At 36.7% G+C, this 26,518-nt stretch overlaps 1 protein-coding gene across 1 annotated transcript in view; it reads right to left on the bottom strand.

Annotated features, from left to right (window-relative positions):
- Nucleotides 3,404–26,518, bottom strand: part of IPO8 (importin 8) — a 68,657-nt gene continuing 45,542 nt past the window's right edge. Inside the window, exons 20-25 of the mRNA XM_005680701.3 lie at nt 25,580–25,675; nt 16,841–17,061; nt 13,798–14,003; nt 8,844–9,047; nt 6,460–6,576; nt 3,404–5,402 (exon numbers count right to left, since the gene is read on the bottom strand). Of these exons, the coding sequence (XP_005680758.1) occupies nt 5,305–5,402; nt 6,460–6,576; nt 8,844–9,047; nt 13,798–14,003; nt 16,841–17,061; nt 25,580–25,675 (942 nt within the window). The 3' untranslated portion in view covers nt 3,404–5,304. The remainder of the gene's footprint in view (nt 5,403–6,459; nt 6,577–8,843; nt 9,048–13,797; nt 14,004–16,840; nt 17,062–25,579; nt 25,676–26,518) is intronic.

Raw genomic sequence — 26,518 nt, 5'->3', positions numbered from 1 at the left:
CTGTCAGCCAGGCCTGTGATCGCTGAAGACTTGACAAGCTTGAAGGATCTACTTCCTAATTCATGCCTGTGTCTCCTGGCAGGCTTCATTCAGCTCCTCACCATACGGTCCTCACCATAGGGCCACTCACGTCGTGGCTCCCACCAGAGCACATGGAGAGAGGGAGAGAGAAAACACACCCAAGATGTAAGTCACAGATTTTTATAACCTAATCTTGGAAGTGACACACCATAACTTCTACATGCTATAGCTCTCACAGCTTAACTGTGGAACAATCTGAGAGGGAGCAACCCAAGAGCTATCAAAGCTCGTTGTGGGCCATCATGGAATCTGGCTACCACAGCAAGTAGACTCCATCTGGAGTCACACAACTCTCTAGATCCAAAGTCTGGGCTGTACCATATTCATCAAAACTTGATTGGAAGGAAAGGATGAAGGCCTGTCAGATGCTGGCATGTTGAGAGAGTAAACAATCTGCTTATTTAACTTGTCACTGCCTCAGGGAATCTCTGGTGAAAGTGCCCAACCACAGCCCCACGAAGGGGCTGGCCAGAGGGTGTGTCCTGGAACTCCCGCTGTCGGGAGGGCTGACCTCACTGGGACGCCCAGGAAACGGCGTCAGCTGATGACGGTCTCCAAATACAGCTCCTCATTTACCAACTAGTGAAATGAAAACCAGTTTTCTTGTTCCCACCAAAGTAGAAAAAATAAACCCTTCCTGCTGGTATCTACTGATGTCAAACACTGTTTTATGTGGGAAATGCCCCTAATTTTGGTGATTGCAGCCATGAAATTAAAAGACACTTGCTCCTTGGAAGAAAAGTTATGAGCAACCTAGATAGCATATTCAAAAGCAGAGACATCATTTTGCCGACTAAGGTCCGTCTAGTCAAGGCTATGGTGTTTCCTGTGGTCATGTATGGATGTGAGAGTTGGACTGTGAAGAAGGCTGAGCGCTGAAGAATTGATGCTTTTGAACTGTGGTGTTGGAGAAGACTCTTGAGAGTCCCTTGGACTGCAAGGAGATTCAACCAGTCCTTTCTGAAGGAGATCAGCCCTGGGATTTCTTTGGAAGGAATGATGCTAAAGCTGAAACTCCAGTACTTTGGCCACCTCATGAAGAGTTGACTCATTGGAAAAGACTTTGATGCTGGGAGGGATTGGGGGCAGGAGAAGAAGGGGACGACAGAGGATGGCATCACTGACTCGATGGACGCGAGTCTGAGTGAACTCCAGGAATTGGTGATGGACAGGGAGGCCTGGCGTGCTGCGATTCATGGGGTGGCAAAGAGTCAGACACGACTAAGCGACTGAACTGAACTGAACTGAGCTGAGGGTTCTTATATCAGCAGCTGCAGGAAGCTAAAAATTGAGAAATTGAGTTTGCAGTTTTGGTTATTGGGAATGACCAATATTGGGTTACCTAGCTTGGAAAACTGTAATAAATGTATAGAAGTCTCTTATTTTTAAAATATTTGTATACAATATCTATTAATAAAAAATTTCTCCCCAACTTCACCAAATAAATATTGAGTGAACACTTAAACAGTACTAGGTTAAAAGGGAGATCAAATTATTAAACTTATTTAAATAATTGCTTGAGAATTCACTGGTGGTCCAGTGGTTAGGATATGGTGCTTTCACTGACATGGCCTGGGTTCAATCTCTGGTCAAAGAAATAAGATCCAAGAAGCTGAGAGGTATGACAAATAAATATTTGTTGCACTGCAGCCAGGCACAGAGATAATTCAATCAGAGGTGGGATGTTTCAAGTGCCCCTGAATTCTCCAGTCTAGCTATTAGTCTTCTTTGTGGGGACTTGGTACCAATGATGGACTTCTCCAGTGGTTCAGCTGGTAAAGAATCCGCCTGCCAACGCAGGAGACTCAAGAGATGCAGGTTAGAACCCAGGTCAGGAAGATCCCTGGAATAGAAAGTGGCAACCCACTCCCAATATTCTTGCCTGCAAAATTCCATGGACAGAGAGCCTGGTGGGCTACAGTCCATGGGATCACAAAGAGTTGGACACAATTTAGCAACTAAGCATGCACGCTAAGGTCACTCCTGCCTGAATTGCTCTTAGCTCCAGGTATATTCCAGACCCTTTGCGAAGCCTCTGATTCTTAGCTCTTGAGAGGTATCCACGTACTGCTTGAATCTTTTTTTCAAACTGGATATCTCCAAGGTGAACTTCCTCTCAGTTGCTCTGCAGGGAGCATGTGCCTTCACTCACCTTCCCCCTTGATGGATGAGTCTTGCAGACCCTCTCACAACACAGCCCTCTCTTCTCCGCCAGCACTGCTGTCTGCCCCAGACTCTCCTGCCACTCAACCCACCACTGCATACACAACCTCTTTCCTGGCTACAGAATTGGCCATGGTTGCAATGCTGTTTGTGCTTCTTCTTAAAAATACAGCCCAACCCTTCATTCACTGACTGTGGTCTTAGTCACACAATGGACTGCCTGAGATGTTTCCAACCCACTTGTACCCTGATCTCAGTGGAGAGAGTGAAACAGGAGCAGGACAGATTTCCATTTAAGGCTTATCTGAACTGATTTTTTTTTAACAGATGAAACGTGCGTGCGTGCACATGTGCACACACACACACAAAACTGGCAGCCTCTGATCACATGGAGAAGTCTCCTTTGATTTCCTCCATAAATGTATTGCAATTTTCAACCTCCACTGTTGAACAGAAAACTGGACTGTAATTCACTATATTAAACAAATAACCTAATTTGTTTTCTTTGTAATTTTCACAGATTAACAGTTTACTGGTTCAGTGCAGTCTTAACATAAATCAGAGGTAGGGAGGAGCTTACTGTCATGCTAGGTAAATATTTGAGAATCAAAAGGCCAGCACTTACCATTCCACTCAGTTTCAACTGCTCCTAATTTGATGGCCACCCATCAAAAAACTGGGGCTTCCCAGGTGGCACAGTGGCAAAGTATCCACCTGCCAATCCAGGAGACACAAGAGACTTGGGTTTGATCCCTGAGTCAGAAAGATGCCCCTAGAGGAGGAAATGGTAACTCACTCCAGTATTCTTGCCTGAAAAATCCCACGGACAGAGGAACCTGGGCGACAGTCCATGGCATTGCAAAGAGTCAGACATGACTAAGCATGCACATATACATCAGAAAATGGCTCCACCACAGGCATCTTTTCCTTTTCTTCGGGGTCCTAATGTGGTTGATCTTGCTTTTTCAGAGCATCTGCAGTTCTCATTTGGATACCTTGGTTTATAAGATGGGCTCTTGTCCCCAAACACTCCCCATTCTTTAGCTGTTTCTGATGAGCCCTTGTTATCCTCCCCAACCTATGCCCACCTTCCTTCAGGTCCCCAGGAGTCAGGAAAACATCCTGATGGGTGTTTCAGAAAATATTTCACACAGAGGAGTTCAGGATCCTGGGAATAAGCCCACATTTTATTTTACATTCATATGAGTTCCTGCACTTCCAAGGTTATCAGATCACATTCAGGTTAGCACTGCTGGTAACAAAACTGTACAACTACCCTGGCTTCAAAAACAAGATAGGATGATACACATTAACACTTCTTTCCCTTTAATACTGCAGGAGACAATACACCACAAAAATAAAATCACATGCCTTTTACAATCCAGTGTGAAGGCATATTATGTTAAAATTAAATCATTTGGGACATAAGGAGAGTAAGAAGAGATTCAAAGCTTAAGATGTTAACAATTTCCCCCAATGCCATCTTTCTCTTCTAACTCCCAGTTGGCACACTCAGCATCAGTGCCTTGGGAAGAGTAGGGCAGAGGAAAGCAGGGGATCATTTAACTGAAACTCATGGCTTCTTGGGCTACTTCTGTAAAATCTGCTTAAATAACCTAAAATTCTAAAAAGAGTTCATATTAACAAGGGATGGTAATCTAGAAAGCACCTGGAGGAAATTCCTCCAGTCACTGATGGAAAATATAAGCTGCAAACATTTCATAAAAAAGGACAACTGTATCATATCCAGAAATATATTAAGTTCTGAAAATCCATTTTCACTTTACAGAATGAAAACACTATGACCCATGTTCTGGCACTGAATCAGTTCAGAAAAACAGCTGTAACCTCTATCTATAATATTTCTCATGGGCTATCTTGCATCATTACAATGTAAGAGTGCAGTGACCAATATCCCAACCCCTGAAAAATAGAAGAAGCCAATCTGAGCTAAAATAAAAACAGATTCAGTTCAGATTAGATAGGAGAAAAGTCAGATGTGTGAGAAAGCAAGAAGTTAGATTTACTTGGGTCTTTTTCCTAGATAAAAAATACTGTTACAAAATGTTTTGGACCCAGGTCCAACACAGCTGGAATGATAAGTTATTGACAATGCAAGCCCCCATCCAGAAAGACAGCATACTTATGCAGCACCTTTCTCTTAGAAGTTCAATGTGCTTTAGCATAATTATCAATTAACTGAATAATTAAATACATGATTCAGAAAATACTCGGACTTATTGTTAATTCCAGTGACTAAGGAGTCCCTGCCACTTGCTGCCAAGAAATTTTTGAGTCCTGAACTTTACCAGGTTATGAATGAAATCCATACTCATATAGATTGATTCAAAAGAAATACTACCCCTTTCAGGGCTGAAAAATATGACAGAAGAGAGAATAAGACACTTCTTAGGAAAGCCATATCTTTAGGAAAAAACACATTATGAAAAACCAGAGCCAGTGCATATTGTACAACCCCTGACGAAAGCCCCCAGCAGCAGGGGGTCAAGGGGAGCAGTGATGATTTTGAAACCAGAGTGACTTGTAGCTAACTGTCTAACAGGAAATTCACATAGTAAAATACAGAATAAATCAACATATAGCCAAGGTTTACATTTATCTAGAAATATGTTTTATGCTTTAAAAAAAATTGCAACACACTCCAAAAAAATTTTTTTCAGATAATTCATGTACAACAGAAGGCACTGTTATTCGCATAAATCCATTGATTCTGCATGGCAAAACCTGAGACGTGCAATTCCATCCAATCCTCTAAATCCACCTTGGTCGTTCATCCTTTGGAGCATATGCTTTGTCCTTTTCAGTCCTATGATTTTGTTTTTCTTTAATTCCATACATTACAGTAGCTGCTTAAAATATATATTTCAGGGTGAGAAAGATCAAAGGGGACACAGGGGCAGAGAAAGGTGCTGCCGGATGCCAAGCGGTAACTGGCACAGCAGGTGGCACAAACAGCAGCCCCTCCCCAGCTCTGCTGACCCTCTCCTTCCGCTGACGTTCAATGTAACAATGATGTTTGGTCAGTTGATGTTCCTTCTTTCAGTTGTTGGTAGGCATAGTCCCAAAATTAAATGCAGAGAGGACTCCTTTGTTTTCAAAGGTGAAGCCTCCCTGTTGTTCAATCTTCTTCTTTGCCTCTAGAATTTGCAAGAGAAAGCAGGGAAAAGAGAAGAGTATCTAAGGTAACAAAGTTGGAAATATCCTCAAAGGAGCTAGATTCTTTAGAGTTAGCACTGTGAAGGAATGTGAATCGTGGTATTTATTATTCCGCCCAACTGAACACTAGCCTTTAACAAACCCATGTCAGTAAGTACAATCGTCCAGGTGTCTGGGGATATGTAACCCACAGATACACAGGATATAGAGGGCCCAGTGTACCACACCATTTTAACAAGGAACTTGAGCATCCTAGGATTTTGGTATTTGAGGGGAGCCTAGGAACCAATCCCCTCTGAAGATACTGAGGAATGACTACAATTATAATTCCTATTTTGGAACAACTGTTTGCTAAAACTGAGCAATATAAAAACAAGGCTCAAAGCCATAGTGTCTACCCCTAAAAGGGCACACTCACTTCTCCCATCAGGAGAGGCGATACAGAATCTGGGCAGGACTGAAGTCTAAAGTCCATGCAGAAGAAGCTGGGTTCTAAACTCTAGATTCCTATTCCATATTGTCTTCCACTAAAATACTTCTGTAATTACAAAATCTTCCATTAATTTTCCAGAAGTGGCCATAATAATATCTGCGTAAAATAATTTCTCCATCTCAAAAACTGAAAATCAACAAGAATCACCAACTTCTACATAAAGCCCAACAAAAAGAAATGGAGAGTATTTCATTTCTAGAAATATAAGGTCCTTATAAGAACTCATAAAATGCCTTTGATTCACTGTTTAGATGGTTAGATGGGTGACCCAGCTGGTTAACTCTCCTTCAGCAAGATTCATCCCACCTTTATGTCTTAGCTTTGGCTCCAAAATAGGATAAAGGTGTGAATAAGAACACTACTAAAGACAGATATTAACACGGGGTGTTTTGCAAAGCTATCGTAAGTGATTAAAAAAATCATAAAACAATGATAATTTCTTATTATCTTGAAAGGCTGGCCTCTAAAAACAAATTTTAGAGGCTGGTAAAAATAAAGGCTAACTACCAACACATGCGCTCTGATCAGAAATCATGCTGGCTGACCTGCCACTGTCCTCCGGTGCTCGGCCAATGTGTACACCTCCTGCAGCGCCCTCCTCTGATCCTCACTGAGTGGTGCCATCAACAGTTGATACCACGCAGCATCCCGATTCTGCACAGCTGTTGTAATGCAGGGGTGTTTCAGGGGAGAAGGAATGATAAGGGAGTCCAGTGACAATTATTATTTCAGATAATAACTAATGATATAACCAAATTACAATGAAATGATAACAGACAATAGGTGATAAAACTTATTCCAACAAAGGATGACTCCTGAGTACTCACTTTAGTACTCAACCTATGTGGGGCTACAAAGGAAGGCTGAAGTGAAGTGAAAGTCGCCCAGTCATGCCCGACTCTTTGTGACCCCATGGACTATATATAGTCCATGGAATTCTCCAGGCTGGAATACTGGTGTGGGTAGCCTTTCCCTTCTCCAGGGGATCTTCCCAACCCAAGGATCGAACCCAGGTCTTCGCATTGCAGGTGGATTCTTTACCAGCTGGGCCACGAGGGAAGCCCCTTGTAGAAGGGTTGGAACACCACAAATCTCTCCCTTGCCTAGTTCTCTGCCTCCTTTGCCATCTCCTCCACTTCTTGGGGTTTCACTAACTATGAAAGCTCCCTAAAATCCAGATCATGGGAAACACTTTACTCACTTGTTATCATTTTCCTCAGGAATTCTCATGCTGCTGGCACATGCCACATGCTACCTGCATCTACACCAAAAACTCGAATTTGTACCTTTAGGCAAAACTGTTCACTAAACTTCCTGGACTTTTACATTGGACAGGTCACCTGAAACTCAGCACAACTGTAACCAAATGTAACATTTTACCTCTCAAACTCTCTTTGGATCTCCCCATTTCCATCACTAGTTCTATCAGTCTCCTGGTCAACCACTATCATACCCCCTGCACATCCAATTCTGTGCTTCTTTCTTGATGGTTTTCACCTATATGCTTTTTTCCATCAAACGCCACCCTTTCTCTCGAGGGCCTTACTTACATAAAGCAATTTCCTAACACTTGGTTCCCAAGTCTAGCCCACTTCAGTTCTTTTTGGACATTATCAATAGATAATACCCCTGAAAGAAACTACCACATCCCCAAAATCACCTCTTTATACAAAAACATTCAACAACACTCTAATGGGCAATGGGATAAAGACCATCTCAGTCCAGAATCCAAGGCTGGTACAATTTGGTACAATTTTAACACTTCACAGAGACTTAAGCAGTGGTCCCTATATATGCTGACTGAGCAAAGTTGGTTGCCTATCTCTTGAGGAGCTTTTTCAAAATACATATCCTGAGATCCCACCCAAGACCAAAGAGCTTCTTTGTTGCTTATGGTGGACACCCAGGTCCAGTAGCGCCTTAGAGCACACCCTCTGCATTCCAATTTCCACCTTTATGCTCTTTATCTTCCACATGTTTTGGAATATCATTCCCTGGACTCTCTACCTCTTGTTCCTGCTAAATTTCAATAAAACACAGAGGTGATTCATTAATGGTATTTGTAATAAACAATACACTGGCATACTACATAATGTCAGTATATTAGGCTACCACTACCTTGTTAGTATTAACAACAATATTTTAGGGTGGGTGTTCAAATTGAACAAGGATGTTCAATTTAATATTCTTTACAACAGCAAAGAAACAAAAAACTGGAAATATCCTTTATGTCCATCAGTGGAAATAAGCTAAATTATGATACTGCCATAGAAATACAATGTAACTATCAAGCAACCCATATAGTGGGATTTCTTTTCATTATAACTTGTTTATAATAATTTTCCAAATATTCTCATTGGTTTATTACTTATTTTTAATTCTATAAGTTTTCTATTTATATATCTCATTCTTATACTAGGTTACTGGTCTTATTCATTTATAGAAGGTTTCTGTAATCTGTGGATCTTACAAGACAGTATTTTCTTCCAATCTTTTATGAGTACTTTAACCGTATTTCTAGTGTCCTTTCCTGTACAAAACTGGTATATTGCTTATATAGTTAAAAGTTTACTCTCTTATGGACTCCATTCCTTCCCAAGGGGATTGTGAATTGCTGATAAGTTTATGGCCACAATTTTTAAGCAAAATATGTGAGATACTTCATTCTGTAAAAATCTTTGTTTATACCTAGAGGATGAACAATATATACAGCTACTCTGCCTTAAATTACTTTTATGAGGATATCCTGCAATCTTACCCTGACAGTATGCTATCTGCTCTCATTTTATGTATGTTTGGGGATTTCTATAATTAAAAATAAATACAATTTTTACAGGGAATTCTAAACTAATTTGGGGTAGACCCCAAAACAACATCTAAAAGATGGAAATGAAAAACATAGCTGACGATTCAGGGAGTAACAACATACTCAGCAAAGCTTGTGTAAAAAATTGATATTCATCCACACTATTGTCAAGGTCCAGCGGAGTACTGAATCCCTCAAGAGCAGTTTCTTCCAACACTTCTTCATCCCAGTCATCGTCATCTTCCTCCTCATCTTCACCTCTTCCATTATTTGACTGCATTGCTTGAGCAGTTACATTAGTCTCCTCTTCATCACTTGAAATCTCTTCTGTGAATCCATTATTCATTCAAAAGTAATCAAATCACATAAGGACAAAAGATAAATCCAAATGAAAACAAAAATTATAAAGTGACATTCTAGAAATAGAAAAACTATCAAATAATTTTATGTAAAATAAAATAAACCTTACCTTTACTATAGCTTGCTAAATTGAAAATGACTTTATCTTCCTCATTTAAAACAATTTCTAACTATCTCTAAATCTGTGATCTAGATGAACTGTTATTATTGTTTAACAATGGCTGCTTCATATGCATTAACATAAAAATACTATTTAGCCACAGATTCCCAAATTAACCTTTTTTGTAAAAAAAAAGACATAAAATGATTGTGTACTCAGTGCATGTGTTTTAAATAACAATGACCTCCCATTGAGAATGTGAGTCTCTTAACAATTAACTAAGATATTAATAATTACCAATTGCTTAGAAATATTCAAATGAAGAGGTCATTTCCGCTAACAGAAATAGAAAAGTTTAGAAATATTAAGAAAAATAACCAGCTACACATGGGTTAAAAAGTAGACAGCTGAACTGTGTATCTCTATAGATTGAGTTTCTATTTTCAGGGCCAGTCTGTTCCAGACAGACCAATACTGTAAATAACTAGAAGATAGTAAATGCAGGGCAAAAATCAATCTAAGAGGAAAAACCTGGAGTAAACTTAAACCAGGCATTATTAATCTAAATCTAGTTCTATAAAACATACCATACTGAAGCACTTGGATTAAGCTGCAAAATAATTTTAGGGATAAGGCAAGAAACCATAGTTTTTACCACAAACACGGAAAAAAAAAAAAACTATATATAAAGGATAATAACAAGACAGCAAGAGATACCTTTGTTGGTTAATCGTCATACACTTAAGTAGGAAATTCAATAAGAAAGTCTGGGATATTACCAAAAAATCTTCCCTCAAGTCTTAATAATTATAAGCCAAGAGAGACCAAAGTAAGAAATTAGAAAGAGTGCAACATACTGGAAAAAAAGAATTCTGATTGCTTGAAGAAACTAATTTCAGGGTTAAAGACACACACAGACGGAAACGTAGTTTGGTGGTTTTTCTAATGTGTCTAAGTGAACATTAGACCAGTTGAACTGAACATATATCTACAGGACATTACATCCCAAAATGGCAGAATACAAATTTTTTCCAAGTGCATGTGGAACGTTCTCCAGGACAGAACACATGCTAGGCCACAAAATAAGTCTCACCAAATGTAAAGGGATAGAAATTATATTAAGCATTTTTTCAGACCACACTATGAAACTAGAAATCAATCACAGGTAGAAAAATGAAAAACATAAACACATGAAGACTAAACAACATGCTGCTAAAACACCACTGGATGAATGAAAAAATCATAAAAGAAATCAGAAAATACCTGAGACAAATGAAAACAAAAACACAACTTTCCAAATTTACAAACACTGCAAAATTTAGGTTTACCTCAAGAAACAAGAAAAATATCAAATAAACAGCCTAACCTACCATCTAAAAGAATAAAAAAAAGAACAAACAAGGCCCAAAGTCAGAAGAAAGAAATAATAAAGTTTAGTGGGGAAATAAATAAAATAGACCAAAAATATATAGTAGAAAAAATCAAGAACTGTTTTTTGAAAAATAAGCAAAATGTATAAGCCTGTAGTGGGGTGAAAAAAAAGAGGACTCAAATAAATAAAACAAGAAATAAAAGAAATTGCAACTTTTACCACAGAGATACCAATAAAATCATAAGTGAATGCTACAAATAGTTATAAGCCAACAAACTGAACAACCAAGAAGGAATGGAAACATTTCTAGAGATATACAACCTTCCAAAATTGAATAAGGAAGAAATAGACAATCTGAATAAAGAGATCACTCTAGTAAATTGAATTCATAATCAAAAAACTCTCAGCAAACAGAAGTCCATGACTGGATGGCTTAACATGAAAACTCCTCCAAATGTAGAAAGAAAAGCTAATACCTGTCCTCAAACTATTCCAAAAAGCCGAAGAGGGGAGAACACTCCCAAACTCATTCCACGGGGAGAACACTCCCAAACTCATTCCACAGGGCCACCAAAAGCAAAGACACTACCAAAAAAAAGAGAAAGAGAATTATAGGCTAATATTTCTGATGAATATCAATGCAAAAATCCTCAACAGAATTATTAGCAAACCAAATTCAACAACTTATAAAAAGGATCATATACAACAATCCAGTGGGATTTATTCCAGGAATGCAAAGATGACTCAATATCCACCAATCAATGTGATACACCACATAAAAAAAGAGTAAATCACATGATGATCATAGTACCTACCAAAAAGCACTTGACAAAATTCAACATCCATTCATGACAAAATTTCTCATCAAAGTAGGTATAGAGAGAACATATCTCAACATAATAAAGGCTGCTTATGGCCAACCCACAGCTAACATCATATGCTACAGTGAAAGCTGAAAGATTTTCCTCTAAATTCAGGAACAAGGTAAGGATGCCCACTCTTGCCACTTCTATTTAACATACTATTGGGAGGTGAGCCATGGCAATCAGACAAGGAAACGAAATAAGAAATAAAGGAATCCAAATTGGAAGGGAAGTAAAACTGTCACTATTTTCATATGCCATAATAATATATATAGAAAACCATAAAGTCTCCACCAAAAAGCTTTTAGAACTAATAAATGAATTCAGTAAAGTTGCAGAAAGAGAAATCAAGAAAACAAATCTATTTAAAATCGTATTGAAGAAAATTAAATACTTATGAATAAACTTAACTGAGGGAAGTGAAAAGACCTATATTCTACAAATTATAAAACACTGAAGACGGAATGGAAGAAAATACCAAAAAATGGAAAGATATTCTGTGTTTATGGATTGGAAGAGTTAATATTGTTAAACTATCCATACTACCAAAGCAATCTATAGATTTAATGCCTATCAAAATACCCATGACACCCTCCACAGAATTAGAACAAATCGTCCTAAAATTTATATGGAACCACAAAAAAACCCTGAACTGTCAAAGCAACCTTGATGAAAAAGAACAGGGTTGGAGGTATCAAGTGCTTTAAGACTATCCTATAAAGCTACAGTAATCAAAACAGTATGGTAATGGCACAAAAACAGACACAAAGATCAATGGGAAAGAATTAAAAGCCCAGAAATAGACTTCTACATTTGGAGTTGATTCACCTACCACAAAAGAAGCAAGAATACACAAGAAAAGATCAGTTTCTTCAATAATAAGCATATTGGGAAAACTGGACAGCTACATGTAAAAGAATGAAATTAGAACATTTTCTTACATCATAGATAAAAATAAACTGAAAATGCATTAAAGACCTAAATGTATAACCAGAAACCATAAGACTACTAGCAGAAAAACAGAACACTCTTTGATATAAATTGCAGAAATATTTGGGGGGTTCTGTCTCCTAAAGCAAAGGACACAAACACAAAAACAAATGGAACCTGATTAAACTTAAAAGTTTTGGGGCATCAAAGAAAATCATTGATAAAATGAAAAGACAACCAATAAGTACAAGAAATGATATAATATGATAGGGGTTAATACTCAAAATATATAAACAGCTCATACAACTCAATGTCAAAAAGCCGACTGACGCAATTAAAAAATGAGCAGAAGACCTGAATAGGCATAAAAGGTATTCAACATGGCTAATCACTAGAGAAATGCAACTCAAAATCACAATGAGATATCATCTCACCCCTCTCAGTAAGAATGGCTATCAAGAAATAACAAACGTTGGCAAGGATATAAAAAAAAGGGAACCCCTGCACACTGTTGGTGGGAATGTAAACTGGTACAACCATTATGGAAAACTGTATGAAAAGTTTCTCAAAAAACTAAAAATATGATCCAGCAATTTCACTCCTGGGTATATACACATATATTAAAAAATAACTCAAAAAGATACACACACCCCCCAATGTTCACAGCAGCATTATTTACAATAGCCAATATAAGGAAGCAGTGCAAATGTCCATCAACAAATGAATGGATGATGAAGATGTGGTGAGATATACAGTGGATTAGTACTCAGCTATAAACAAAGAATGACATCTTGCCATTTGGAACAAAATGGGATAGACCTAAAGGATATTATGCTTAATGAAGTAAGTCAAACAGAGTCTATAAGTAAGTCTATATGTTACATTTAAATGTGGAATATAAAAATGAAAGAAACAAATGATATAAAACAGACTCACAGATACAGAGAAATAACTAGTAGTTACCATTAGGAAGGGGGAAGTGGAGGGCCAAGAGTAGGAGATTAAGAGGTACAAACTATTAAGTTTTAAAAAAATAAGCTACAAGGATATATTGAACAACACAGGGAATATGTTAATATAATAACTTTAAATAGTATAATCTATAAAAACAGTGAATTATTATATATGCTATAGATCTGAAACTAAAGACCTAAATGTATAACCAATAATATAATATTGTAGATCAGCTATACTTCAATGGGAAATAAAGTTATGAACTATTTATTTCTAGAATTTTCCATTTAACATTTTTAGACAACTGAAATCATAAAACCAAAATTGTGGTAAGAAGGGACTACTATAATTCAGTCAATCAAACTCAAAATATTTGTTACACATGTAGCAGGCCAAGAAATGTAAATCTATTTAATGTTTCTAAATAGACTAAAACTCAAAGAAAACACATACTCAAAAAAAGCAGTTCTAGCATTCACTGCAATTAGAACACTTTACCATTTTCTTCTATATTGGCTTTATCTGCTTTTGAGTGATCTTCCCGGTTTACCAGTTGTCTGGTAGCACAGACCTGCTTTAATCCAAGGAAAAGGAAAAGAATGGAGGGCACAATCTGTCCCACCACAGCATCTACTGCAGGAGGTCGATTTTGCAATTCCAAAAGGATACTCAGTCCTATTATACACATCTTCCGATCATGATGCCTACAAATCATAAAAGGGAAAAAAGTGTGCACATGAGAAATAAGAAAAATTTCTGAAGAAATTACAAAAAGGAACATCCAAGTTGTGCTCTAAGGTTCATTCACTGGAGCTACACAGAGGTAAAACTATTTTGTACTATATGAATTCCTATGTAAATCAAGTTTTGCAAACCAATTATCATCACCAAAGACCTATGGGAGCCTGCAATTGATATGATGAATCTTGCTGTAATATCAATTTATGATTAATACAAATGCTGCAACTGGGCCTTGACAAAACAAGTTTTATTAAGTAAGAATACCTGTATATAACAGCATAAAATTCCTATCCAGTGAAAAAATTGAAGTCCCTTAGACTTTGATTCATTGCACTGGTCTACAAGGTACACTATACTGTATACTAACCCCCTAGGTGCCAAAAGCTAGTCTAAAAATCTCAACGTCTAGTAAGCTGAACTTAATGTGGGCATGCTCAGTTACTCAGCCATGCCCTTTTCTTTCAGATCCCATGGACTGTAGCCTGCCAGGCTCCTCTGTCCATGGAACGTTCCAGCCAAGAATACTGGAGTGGGTAGCCATTTCCTGCTTCAGAGGATCTTCCCAACCCTCAGATGGAACCCAGGTCTCCTGTGCCTCCTGCACGGGCAGGTGGATTCTTTACCACTGCACCACCTGGAAAGCCCTGCTGAACTTAATAGCTGCAAGTAAATCTATTAAATGTCCTGTGCTAATAAAACAAGATAAGGAAAACTTAATTCTGAAGGAAAAAAAGTTTGACCAATGGTGGAGCTAGTGGTAAAGAACTCACCTACCAATGCAGGAGACATAAGATACCCGGGTTCAGTCCCTGGGTTCAGAAGATTACCTGGAGGAGGGGATGGAAACCCCTTCCAGTATTCTTGCCTGGAGAATTCAATCAACAGAGGAGCCTAGCAGGCTACAGTTCATGGGGTCGCACAGAGTCAGACATAACTGAAGCAATTTAGCAAATACACAATATACATTACAAAGATTTTTACATGAATGCTTCTAAATTGTTTAAAACTAAAAATATTAAGAATGAAAAGGTTACTGTATTAGTGTAACATTCACACAGGCATGAACAAAAAAATTTACTGGCAATAATTCAAAATAAAATATACAACAAAAAAAGTAAAAAGTGTTAGTCACTCAAACATGTCCAACTCTTTGAGACCCCATGGACTGTAGCCCACTAGGCTACTCTGTTCACGGGATTCTCCAGGCAAGAATACTGGAGTGGGTAGCCATTCCCTTTTCCAGGGGATCTTCCTGACCCAGGGATCAAATGCGGGTCTCCCATATTGCAGGCAGATTCTTTACTATCTGAGCCACCAAGAAAGCCCCAATATATACCATGCGCTCCTCAATACACAACAAACCTAACAACAAATATAGCTTCCATTATTCTTCATTATTTCCATTGCTTGATTCAAGTTGCTAATGCCAAAGTAATATACTATAATAGGTACTGTGCTTGACCTGATGACTTTCTCATTAATGTAGCCTCTACCTAGTAGTGTATACCAAGGGACAAATCGATTACAGTACAAAAGATGATTATTGAGTGGTACTCTGAAGAATCCAAGGGAGCACAATCCACACATGCCCAATCTATATAATCGCTGAGACAGCTTCTATTTTTGGAAAATTGCTTATAGATGCTACTAACTGTATAACTGGGCTTCCTTGGTGGCTCAGTGGTACAGAATCTGCCTGCCAATGAAGGAGAAGTGGGTTCAATCCCTGGGTCAGGAAGATCCCCTGAAGAAGGAAATGGCAACCCACTTCAATATTCTTGTCTGGGAAATCCCAGGGACAGAGGAGCCTGGCACGCTACAGTCCATGGGGTTGCAAAAGAGTTGGACATTACTAAGCAACTAAGCAACAACAACTATATAACTGTGAATGACTAAATCTCTACTCTGTAAACCTCTGTCAGATATAACTAAGTACAATTTCTTCCTAAAGTACGCTCTTCCTTTCAAAGTATTAGTAAGAAATCTAAATCTGGGACAAATTGTAGTCTCCTATATGTAGAAAAATAAGAATACACATAGCAGCTTTTAAGTATGTTTCCCTATTCTTTTTCCACCATCCTAATTCAGGCCTCCACCATCTCCCCACTACTTGGTAATATTCTAACCACTCCTACTGGAATTACTTCCCCCTCAGTAAATTTTTCTAAATGATATCTTGCAAGATGTAAAAAGAACACTAGTTATTTCTAAATTAATCAGCAGTCTCTCAAATTCTAACACGACAAGGTCACTTACATGTGTCGGGTCACCTGAGGTGGGTATATAACCATGACTTAGGATCTCCCTTTTCCTGTGTTGGAAAGTTGGAGAGTATTTCACACAAAGCCGAACTCTCTTACCAGGATAGGACCAAGACTATAGCTTACAATCCTCTGATTTCACATTTGAGAACAGGCTTCCTTGAGGTTTTCATATTTTTACCAGACTAGTACTTTCCTTAGAAACATGACTCCATTTAGAATGTTGTTACCTACAGACACTTAAAGTCAAGGAACCCAAGTAGACACTTAATTCTTGTTGCCAAGACATATAACAATACACATAAGTCAAAAACAAGTGAGGAAGGGTAATAAACCTAACTTTCAGAGTCTGTGTTCTTTTCCACTAGATTATACTCCTGAAACACATTCTTAATTCTCTAAAAATGTAATATTATATTAACAGTACATTAAAAAATGCTTAGATATAAAAACTATCTTTCAATATGCTATTATACATGCATATTACAAGTCAACTTTCCAAGAACAGAAATGCAGTGTAAAATGAAAAAGACACAGACCCAAGAAAACAATCTGTATCATTCATCCACTGATTTATAAATTGTACAGTTACAGGTCCAGGGTTGTGAGGCAACTGAATTCGTTCTAAAGTATGTAGCAGCAAATCAGGGTTGTAGTACAAGGCAGCAATTGCAACCTGAAGACACATAGTACGAAGCTCACTAGTTTTGACCCCTCGGGTTAATCGCTCCAAAACAAGTTGAACGAAGAGTGGAATGCACTAGAAGAAAAAGGAAAAACAGAAATCAAGTAACTTTTACAGAAAGTTGAATGCTGGTAAAGTGTAATCATTAAATAAGATACTCTTAAAGACAGTAGAACTTGCTAGTTTAAATCATTTTCAGAATTATTAAACTCAGAGAGATTAAACGGCCAAAAAGGGTCCTAGAGCAGTACCAAAATGTCTCCTTTCCTTTTAACTGAAGATTACACTTAGATGAAGGTTGTCCTACAAGAGAACACAATCAAAAAACTGCAATAATCCAAACAGAGACTCAGTCACTTACATGTTTTAAGTTAAAATGACTAGGATGGAGTTTTTCTTTACTAAATCAAATTGGAAATATACTTGACCCTTGAACAAAATGGGTTTGAACTATATGGATCCATTTAAATGCAGATTTTTTTCAACAATTAATACTACAGTTCTATACCTTCCATGGTTAATTAAATTCAGATAGGGAGAAACCATGTATACAGAGGGCCAACTAGAAGTTATACACAGATTTCTAACTGCACAGAGGGTGAGCACCTCTAATTCTGGCATTGCTCAAGAATCAAGTGCAAAAAAAAAAAAAAAGAAACTTAGAATAAGCATGATGTGATCAGAATTTCTCTTGAGGAAAAAAAATTCCTAAAAAAAGTCACAGGGATATAACATACAACATGGTTTGCTGTTGTTCAGCCACTAAGGTGTGTCTGACTCTTTGCAATTGCATGGACTGCAACACCCCAGGCTTCCCTGTCCTTCACTATCACCCAGAGTTTGACCAAACTCATGTCCATTGAGTTAATGATGCAATCCAACCATCTCCTTCTGTCACCCCCTTTTATTCCTGCTCTCAATGTTTCCCAGCATCAGGGTCTTTTCCAATGAGTCAGCTCTTTGCATCAGGTGGCAAAAGTATTGGAGCTTCAGCTTAAGCATCAGTCCTTCCAGTTGAATATTCAGGGTTGATTTCTTTTAAGACTGACTGATTTGATTGTGCTATCCAACGGACCCTCAAGAGTCTTCTCCAGCACCACAAATCAAAAGCATCAATTCTTTAGCACTCACTCAGTCTTCTTTATGGGCCAACTCTCACATCCGTACATGACTACTGGAAAAACCATAGCTTTGACTATATGGACCTTTGTTGGCAAAGTGATATCTCTGCTTTCTAATATGCTGTCTGGGTTACATCAAGCAAAATGCTGAGCTGAGTGACTCACAAGCTAGAATCAAGATTGCTAGGATAAATATCAACAACCTCAGCTATGCAGATGATACCACTCTAATGGCAGAAAGTGAAGAGGAACTAAAGAGCCTCTTGATCAGGGTGAAAGAGGTGAGTAAAAAGAGCTGACTTTAAACCCAACATTCAAAAAACTAAGATCATGGCATGTAGTCTCATCACTTCCTGGCAAACAGATGGGGAAAAAGTAGAAACAGTGACAGATTTTATTTTCTTGGGTTATAAAATCACTGCGGACAGTGACTGAAGCCATGAAATTAAGACACTTCCTTCTTGGGGAAAAAGCCTATCAGGCTCCTCCATCCATGGGGTTTTCCAGGCAAGAGTGCTGGAGTGGATTGCCATTTCCTTCTCCAGGGGACCTTCCCAACCCAGGGATCAAACCTGGGTCTCCCACATTGCAAGCAGACGCTTTACCATCTGCGCCACCAGGGAAGCCCATGACAAACCTAGACAGTGTATCAAAAACTAGAGATATCACTTTGCCAACAAAGGCCCACATAGTCAAAGTTATATTTTTCTAGTAGTCATGTACAGATGTGAGAGTTGGTCCATAAAGAAGGCTGAGTGCTGAAGAACTGATGCTTTCAAACTGTGGAGCTGGAGAAGACTCTTGAGAGTCCCTTGGACAACAAGGAGATCAAACTAGTCAATCCTAAAGGAAATCAGTCCTGAATATTCACTGGAAGGACTGATACTCAAGTTGAAGCTCCAATACTTTAGCCACTTGATGCAATGAGCAGACTCACTGGAAAAGACTTCGATGCTGGGAAAGATTGAGGGCAGGAGGAGAAGGGGGAGACAGAGGATGAGACCATTGGATGGCATCACCAACTCAATAGACATGAGTTTAAGCAAACCCCAGGAGATACTGAAGAACAAGGAAGACTGGCATGCTGCAGTCCATGGGGTCACAAAGAGTTGGACACAACTTAGCGAGAGAACAACAACAACAGTACTACTTAAGAAGGTGAGGAGATAATGAATGTAACTATTTGCTTACTTTTTTTTAATGAAAGTATGAACTAAAAACTGGGGTTGGGGGAGATGGAAATAGGGAAAGAGAGTAATGGTAGAGTGGACAGGGATGGAAGCTAGATTTTTCTGAATATACCTTGTTTCTTGTAAACCAGACTTGAGACTATGCATTATGTTTTATTTATTCATAAAAAAAGTTAAGCAATCCCTGGGAGTTAAAATGAATAATCAAACAGGGATTATTTAAAATTACTTTAAAATTTGTGACTTGACATGTTTGGCTATAAATATTCCTAGCATATGAATATACCTTTGAGACAAAAAGAGCTACTAAAAAATCTTAAACACACGTTTAAGGCAATGTAATCACATGTTTGTGACAATGCTGGTATAACTACTGACACTGTGTATGTACTTTTTATTATTATTTTTAAGTGGAGGACAATCACCTTATGACGTTGTGTTGGTTTCTGCCATACATCAATATGAATCAGCCACAGGTATACACTGTTCCCTCCCTTCCGAACCTCCCTCCCATCTCCCGTCTATCCAGTCCCTCTAGATTGTCACAGAGTACCCGGTTGATCTCCCTGTGTTACAGGGCAACTTCCCATTTGCTATCTATTTTACATATGGTAATTTATATGTTTCCGTACTACCTCTCAATTCATCCCACCCTGTACTTCCCCCACTGTGTCCACAAGTCTGTTCTCTATGTCTGTCTGTCTGCAAAGACTCATCAGTACATCTTTCTATATTCTATATATATCCATTAATATTCAATATTTGTTTTTCTTTTCCTGACTTACTTCATTCTGTATAACAGGCTCTAGGTTCATCTACCACACTAGAACTCCCTCAAATTTGTTCCTTTTTACGGCTGAGAAATAGTCCATCATATATATGTACCACAACTTCTTTATCCATTCATCTGTTGATGGACATCTAGGTTGCTTTGATGTCCTGGCTATTGTAAATAGTGCTGCTTTGAACACTGTGGTACATACATCTTTTAGAATTGTGGGTTTCACAGGGTATGTCTAGTAGTGAGATGCTGGTCATATGGCAGTTTTAGTCACAGTTTTTTAAGAAGTTTCCATACTCTCCATCGTGGCTGTATCAATTTACATTTCTACCAACTGTGCAAAAGGGTTCCCTTTTCTCCACATTGTCTCCAGCATTCAGTTTGTAGATTCTTTGATGATGGCCATTCCGACTGGTGTGAGGTGATATCTCATTGCAGTTTTAATTTGCATTTCTCTAAAAATAAGCAATGTTGAGCATTTTTTCATGTGTCTATTTGCCATCTGTATATCTTCTTTGGAGAATGTCCATTTAGCTCTTCTTCCCATTTTTTGATTGGGTTGTTTGTTTTTCTGATATTGAGCTGCATGAACTGCTTGTATATTTCAGAGATTAATCCTTTATGAGACTCTATATATTAATACATATTAGTGGTATAAAGTAAATAAGTAATTATGATGAGAACAAGGATTCTGGGTTCAGGGGATGTTGATTAGGATCAATTTGGTTAAATAAAAATAATGTAGTCTTGAATTTGAACAGGAAATATCCATGTCCTCTAATGCAATACTCTTAATATAATATGTATTTTCTGGTTCTCTTTTGTGGAAATAATGACCAACTCAATAGCAGAGGCTCTCCCTTTTGCCTATAGTCCTGGAATATACCATTTCCCAGGGTAGGGCAGGAAATGTACAAGATGAACCTGAAGCATCTAGTCACACCAGATAGCAGAAAATTCCCAAACACTACTAGAGTCAGGTCAAAAGCACTCATATGGCAAATTCAAGAGGCTCCCACTAGCCAAGGCTGAAAGAACTCTGTGTATCTGAAACATTCTGAAGTATTATTTTAGTATTATTTGACTTTACAGATTTAAATGAAACACATCAAATAAATTTGAATCTGTAAATTCATATAATACTAAAAACCAAAAAAAAAAAAAAAAAACTCCCAAAACATCTCACTGGTCATCTTTGGAAGATGCTAGGAAACAAACTTATTGCCTCAGTCATGACAAATAAAGGGAAATACTCAAACTGTTCCTCAGAGGAACCTAATAAATTCATGAGAAAACACTTCTCTTCATAGAAATCTTACTACTCATAAATGAAGAAAGAATGACAGAATTAAAATACCATCACCATCAGCACTAAGACCATAAGATGAGAGACAACCAGACATCTGTGCCTCCTGGTAGGGACACGCAACACCACCTATTAAGTATTCTTGCAAAAGAAATCACAAATAAATCTTACCAAGATATCTAGATACTATCAATTTATAGGAAATACTGAGGAATTTCATTCCTAGGTGTTATAATCCTTCAGCACAGTAGTGGTAACCTCACTAACATTAGACAGTGAGCTAACTCAACTTTCTGACATAGAAATGCTTGGACACCAACTTTTCAATCCTTCTGACAATCCAGTTTTAGAAATAGAAATCCACAGTATTACACCTGAAATTCTTATTTGCTAACTTCAAATGAGTCTATGCAACCAAAATCAATTCCTTTACTCAATTTTTCTCTACTAGACTTAACTAGACTTCTCCAAACTGAAATTTCAACTTTCTTCATTTCTTAACAATTCTAACTAAGAAGATAAAGGCATTGGACTTAAGTTTTGACATCCCTTCTTTCTACCTCAAGACACATCTCTATATCAGCATTATCTAAGGTGGAAATAAGAACATATTTTGACATGAATGAATATGAACATATACCAAAACTTATTAATGTAGTTAAAGCAGCAGTTAGAGGGAAATTTATAGCTATCAATCTCTATAACAAAAAGCAAAAAAGATTTCAATCTAATAACCTAAATTTCCACCTCAAGACTCTGGGAAAAGAAGAGCAAACTAAACTCAAAGAAAGTAGAAAAGAAAAAATTATTAGAATTAAAGCAAAAACTAATGAAACAGCAAACAGAAAAAGAGAGAAAAATCATAAACTGGTTCATTGAAAAAATTAACAAAATTGACAAAATTTTACTTGAAATAACAAAAGGGGGAAAAGAAAGAGAAGATAATAATTACTAAAATCAATAACAAACAGGGTCATTATCACTGACCTACAAAAAGATAACAAAATATTATGAACTGCATGCCAACTAATTAGATGAAATGGACAACTTCTAAAAAAGATGCAAACTCCCATATTAACTCAAAAAGAAATAGAAATACAAGTAGACCTATAACAATTAAGAGATTGAACTGGTAATTTTAAAACTACCCACAAAATAACCTCTGGCAAAGATGGCTTCACTGCTAGTCTAACATTTAAAAAACACCAACCTTCATAAATTCTTCCAAAAAATAGAAGAGGAGGGAGCCCTTCCCAACTCATTCCACGAGGCCAGTATATGATTCCAAATCCAGACAAAGACACCACAAGAAAAAAATTACAGATCAATATCTCCTATAAATATAGACACAAAAATAGTTATAAAAATACCATCTAACTGAACCTAGAAATATATAAAAAGGATCATATTCCATGATCAAGTAGGATTTACACCAGGAATTCAACCTTGACTTAACATCTGAAAATCAACAAATACACCATATTAAAAGAACAAAAACCATATGATCATCTCAGGAGAGGCAAAAAAGCATCTGACACTCCTTCATGATTGAAACACTTTATGAACCAGGAGTAAACAGGAACGTACCCAATCTGATAAAAAGACAGCTATGAAAAACCCACAGCTAACACTAGACTTAATGGTGAAAGGAATGCTTGCCTACCTAAGATTAAGAACAAGACAAGGTATCACCATACCTATTCACCATTGCACTGAAGGTTCTAGCCAAGGCAACTAGGCAAGAAAAGTAAAATAAAAAGCACCAAGGTTGGAAAGGCAAAACTCTTATCTGCAGATGAGATGACCTTGTATACAGAAAATCCAAAGAAATTCCCTGAAACTCTATTAAAACTAATAAACAACTCTGGCAAGGTTGCAAGAAACAAAATATACCAAAAAATGTATTTCTAAACACAGGCAATAAACAACTTGAAAATAAAATTAAGAAAACAATACCACTTACAACAGCATTAGAAAGGATAAAATATTTTAGGAAGATTTTAACAAAAGAAATGTACTTGAAAACTATAAAACATTTTTGAAAAAAATTAAAGACACCCTAAATAAAAGGAAAGACATCCTATGTTCAGGGACTGAATTATTCTCAATGTGACAATACTTCCTAAAGTAATCTAAAGATTTAGCACAATGCTTATCACAATTCCAGCTGTCTTCTTTCCTTAAACTGAAAAGTCAGTCCTAAAATTCATATGGAAATTCAAGGGTCCAGATTAGCTAAAAGAATCTTACACAGGAAAACTGGAGGACTTAAACTTCCTAACTTACTACAAAGCTACAGTAATAGTGCAATCCTAGATTAAGGACAAAAAAATTCATCAAAACTGAATGAAAGTCCACAAATACATCCTCCCATTTATAGTGAATATATCTGACAAGTGTGCCAGCACACTTTAACAGGGAAAGAATAGTTTTTCAAGAAATAGTGCTTCTAGACACCTTGACATCTACATGCAAAATGATGACTTTGTACCTTTTCCTCATACCATCTAAAAAAATTAACTCAAAGTGAATTAAAGACTTAAATATTAGAGCTAAGACCATAAATCTCTTAGAAGAAAATGGAATTTTTTTGTAAACTTGAATTTAGCAGTGATTTCTTAAATATGATGACAACCACAACAACAAAAGAAAAAATAAATTAGACGTCATCAAAATTAACTTTCCTGTGCTTCAAAGGACATCATCGAGAAAGTTTAACATAAAAATTGAGAGGAAATTTTTACGAAGTACATATCTGATAAGGAACTTGAGTTTAGAATATATACAAAGAAGCCCTACAACTCAAAAATAAATAAACCAATTAAAAATAGGCCAAAAAATCTGAATAAACATTCTTTAAAAAATATAAACAGCCACATGAAAAGATGCTCACTATCATAAGCCATCTGGGAAAATGCAAACCAAAACCATGAAATATTGCTACTAGGATGGCTATAACAAAAAGACCAACCAAGTGTTAGCTAGGATATGGAGAAATCAAAACTCTCATTCAGTACTGGTAGGAACAGGAAATGGTGCAGCTGCTTTGGAAAAGTTTGGCAATGGTTAAACACAGAATTACTACTCCTATATATATACATATATAAATATATATACCAAGAGAAATGAAGACATGGCCACACAAAGAAGACATGTCCACACAAAGAAGACATGTCCACACAAAAATCAGCATACAAATGTTCATGTCAACATTGTTCACAATAGCCAAAATGTGGAAATAAGAAAAATGTCCATCAATCGACAAATAGCTAAAATAAATGTGATATAATCATATAATGAAATATTTATCAATTAAAAGAAGTAGAGTACTGATATCTGCTATAACATGAAGGTATCTTTTAAAATATTATGTGCTAAGTAACAAAAGTCATTCACAAAGAACCTCATATGATTTCATTTATATAAAATGTCTAAAATAGGCAAATCTGTAGAGAAAGACAGTATAATAATGGTTGCCTAGGGTTGAGGGTCATTTAGGTGAAATGAGAAATAACTACTAAAGGGCACAGAGTTTTCTCAGGGGTAGTGATTAAATATTCTGAAAACTGACTGTGATAATAGTTGCACAATTTGGTGACTATATTAAAAACCAGTGACGCATAAACTCTAAAGGACTGACTGGATGGTATACAAATTATATCTCAATAAAGCTGTTATACAAAAATACATGGAGTAAATATTACAGAATTGAAAAAAAAACTCTACACTTATCCTTGAACACTTTTCTCAGTAACTGAATATCATACCACAGTTGTATCAAAAACTGAATTAATCTTGTTAAAATATATAATATTTTATATCAATAGAGAAAAACATTTTTTCTTTTTGCACCTTCATTTCTGATTGAAAAAGATATCTGGGAATATTTCAATAGCATACACAAAAACAAAGGAAAAAAGCAAATCTCTGGGAATCAAACTGAGCAGGATTTATTTGTACATTTATCTCCTTCATGATTTACTTGTTAGTCTCTTAAGTTATTACATATTTTTCTGTGTATCTAGAATGCAAGGAACAATCTCCAAATTGCATGGATATTTTTGTTATAAGATTTGTACCAGTAAATACAAACTATAGGTTATCTTTATAATTTTTCATCATAATATAAACAAAATGTCAAGCAGGCATTGTAAATTTTAAACATCAAGTAGGATGTTCTCTACACATATATCACCTGGTCAATTCCCCTTCCTTTGCACTGAAGAATGATGACTTCAAGAAGTTTGGCTGCATGACATTCTGCATCTTCTCCTGCATCCCCACACAGTACCTGCAGTAATTAAAATTTCACTCAGGCACTGTAAAACTTTAATCAAGTTTACATACGGTAAATATCACGTAAAAAGCAGCCATTAGAATCATGGTGTTTGCATCATGAGTTTACCTTGCCAACCCAAAAAAAGGAAGTTCAAAATAAAGTCCATCTATCTTTTTTATCTACTCTAATTCCTTATATGAGTAATAATTCACTTTATTTAACTCTGGATTAAAAAGTAGGCTGTTACCTGTCTAGACAAATAAAGCTTCCCTTTAAGTAAGGCACTAAAAACAATAAAATGATACAATAAAATAAAGAAAAAAACCTTCTTAAACAACGAAACAAACCCTGTATTTTCGTATTTTTCTGTTCTTTTTGAATTCCTGTCTATATCCACCCAGTTTTTCATAAAGAAACCATAAATATAATATTACATACCATTGAGTTTTCTCACATGGACTTTATAACTTGAAGTACTTTCCAAAGATATTAAACCATTTAGGACTAAACAGTATTACAGAAGATGAATATAACAAAGCTTACCAGACTGCTCCCCTAATGACAATTCTGTCTTTTCACTGAATGAACAATTATAGAAAGCACATGTTCATACAAAGAATATGACAGCCTTATAATAAGGTTCACAGAAGAGAGATTTATAGAGAACAGGCATACTTATATTAGAAATTAGGAAATATGAAAAAATTAATGTGTTCAAATAACACATAAAAAAAGAACAGACTTAAAAAATAAAGGTAAGACAGAAATTAGGAATAATAGACAAAAAGAGGTATCAAAGAGAAATCAAAACTAGATTCATTTTTTAAAGACTTTAATAATTTGACAACTTCTATC

The sequence above is a fragment of the Capra hircus genome, chromosome 5, assembly GCF_001704415.2.
Source record: "Capra hircus breed San Clemente chromosome 5, ASM170441v1, whole genome shotgun sequence".
NCBI lineage: Eukaryota > Metazoa > Chordata > Mammalia > Artiodactyla > Bovidae > Capra > Capra hircus.
This window is presented reverse-complemented; position numbering and strand designations above follow the sequence as displayed.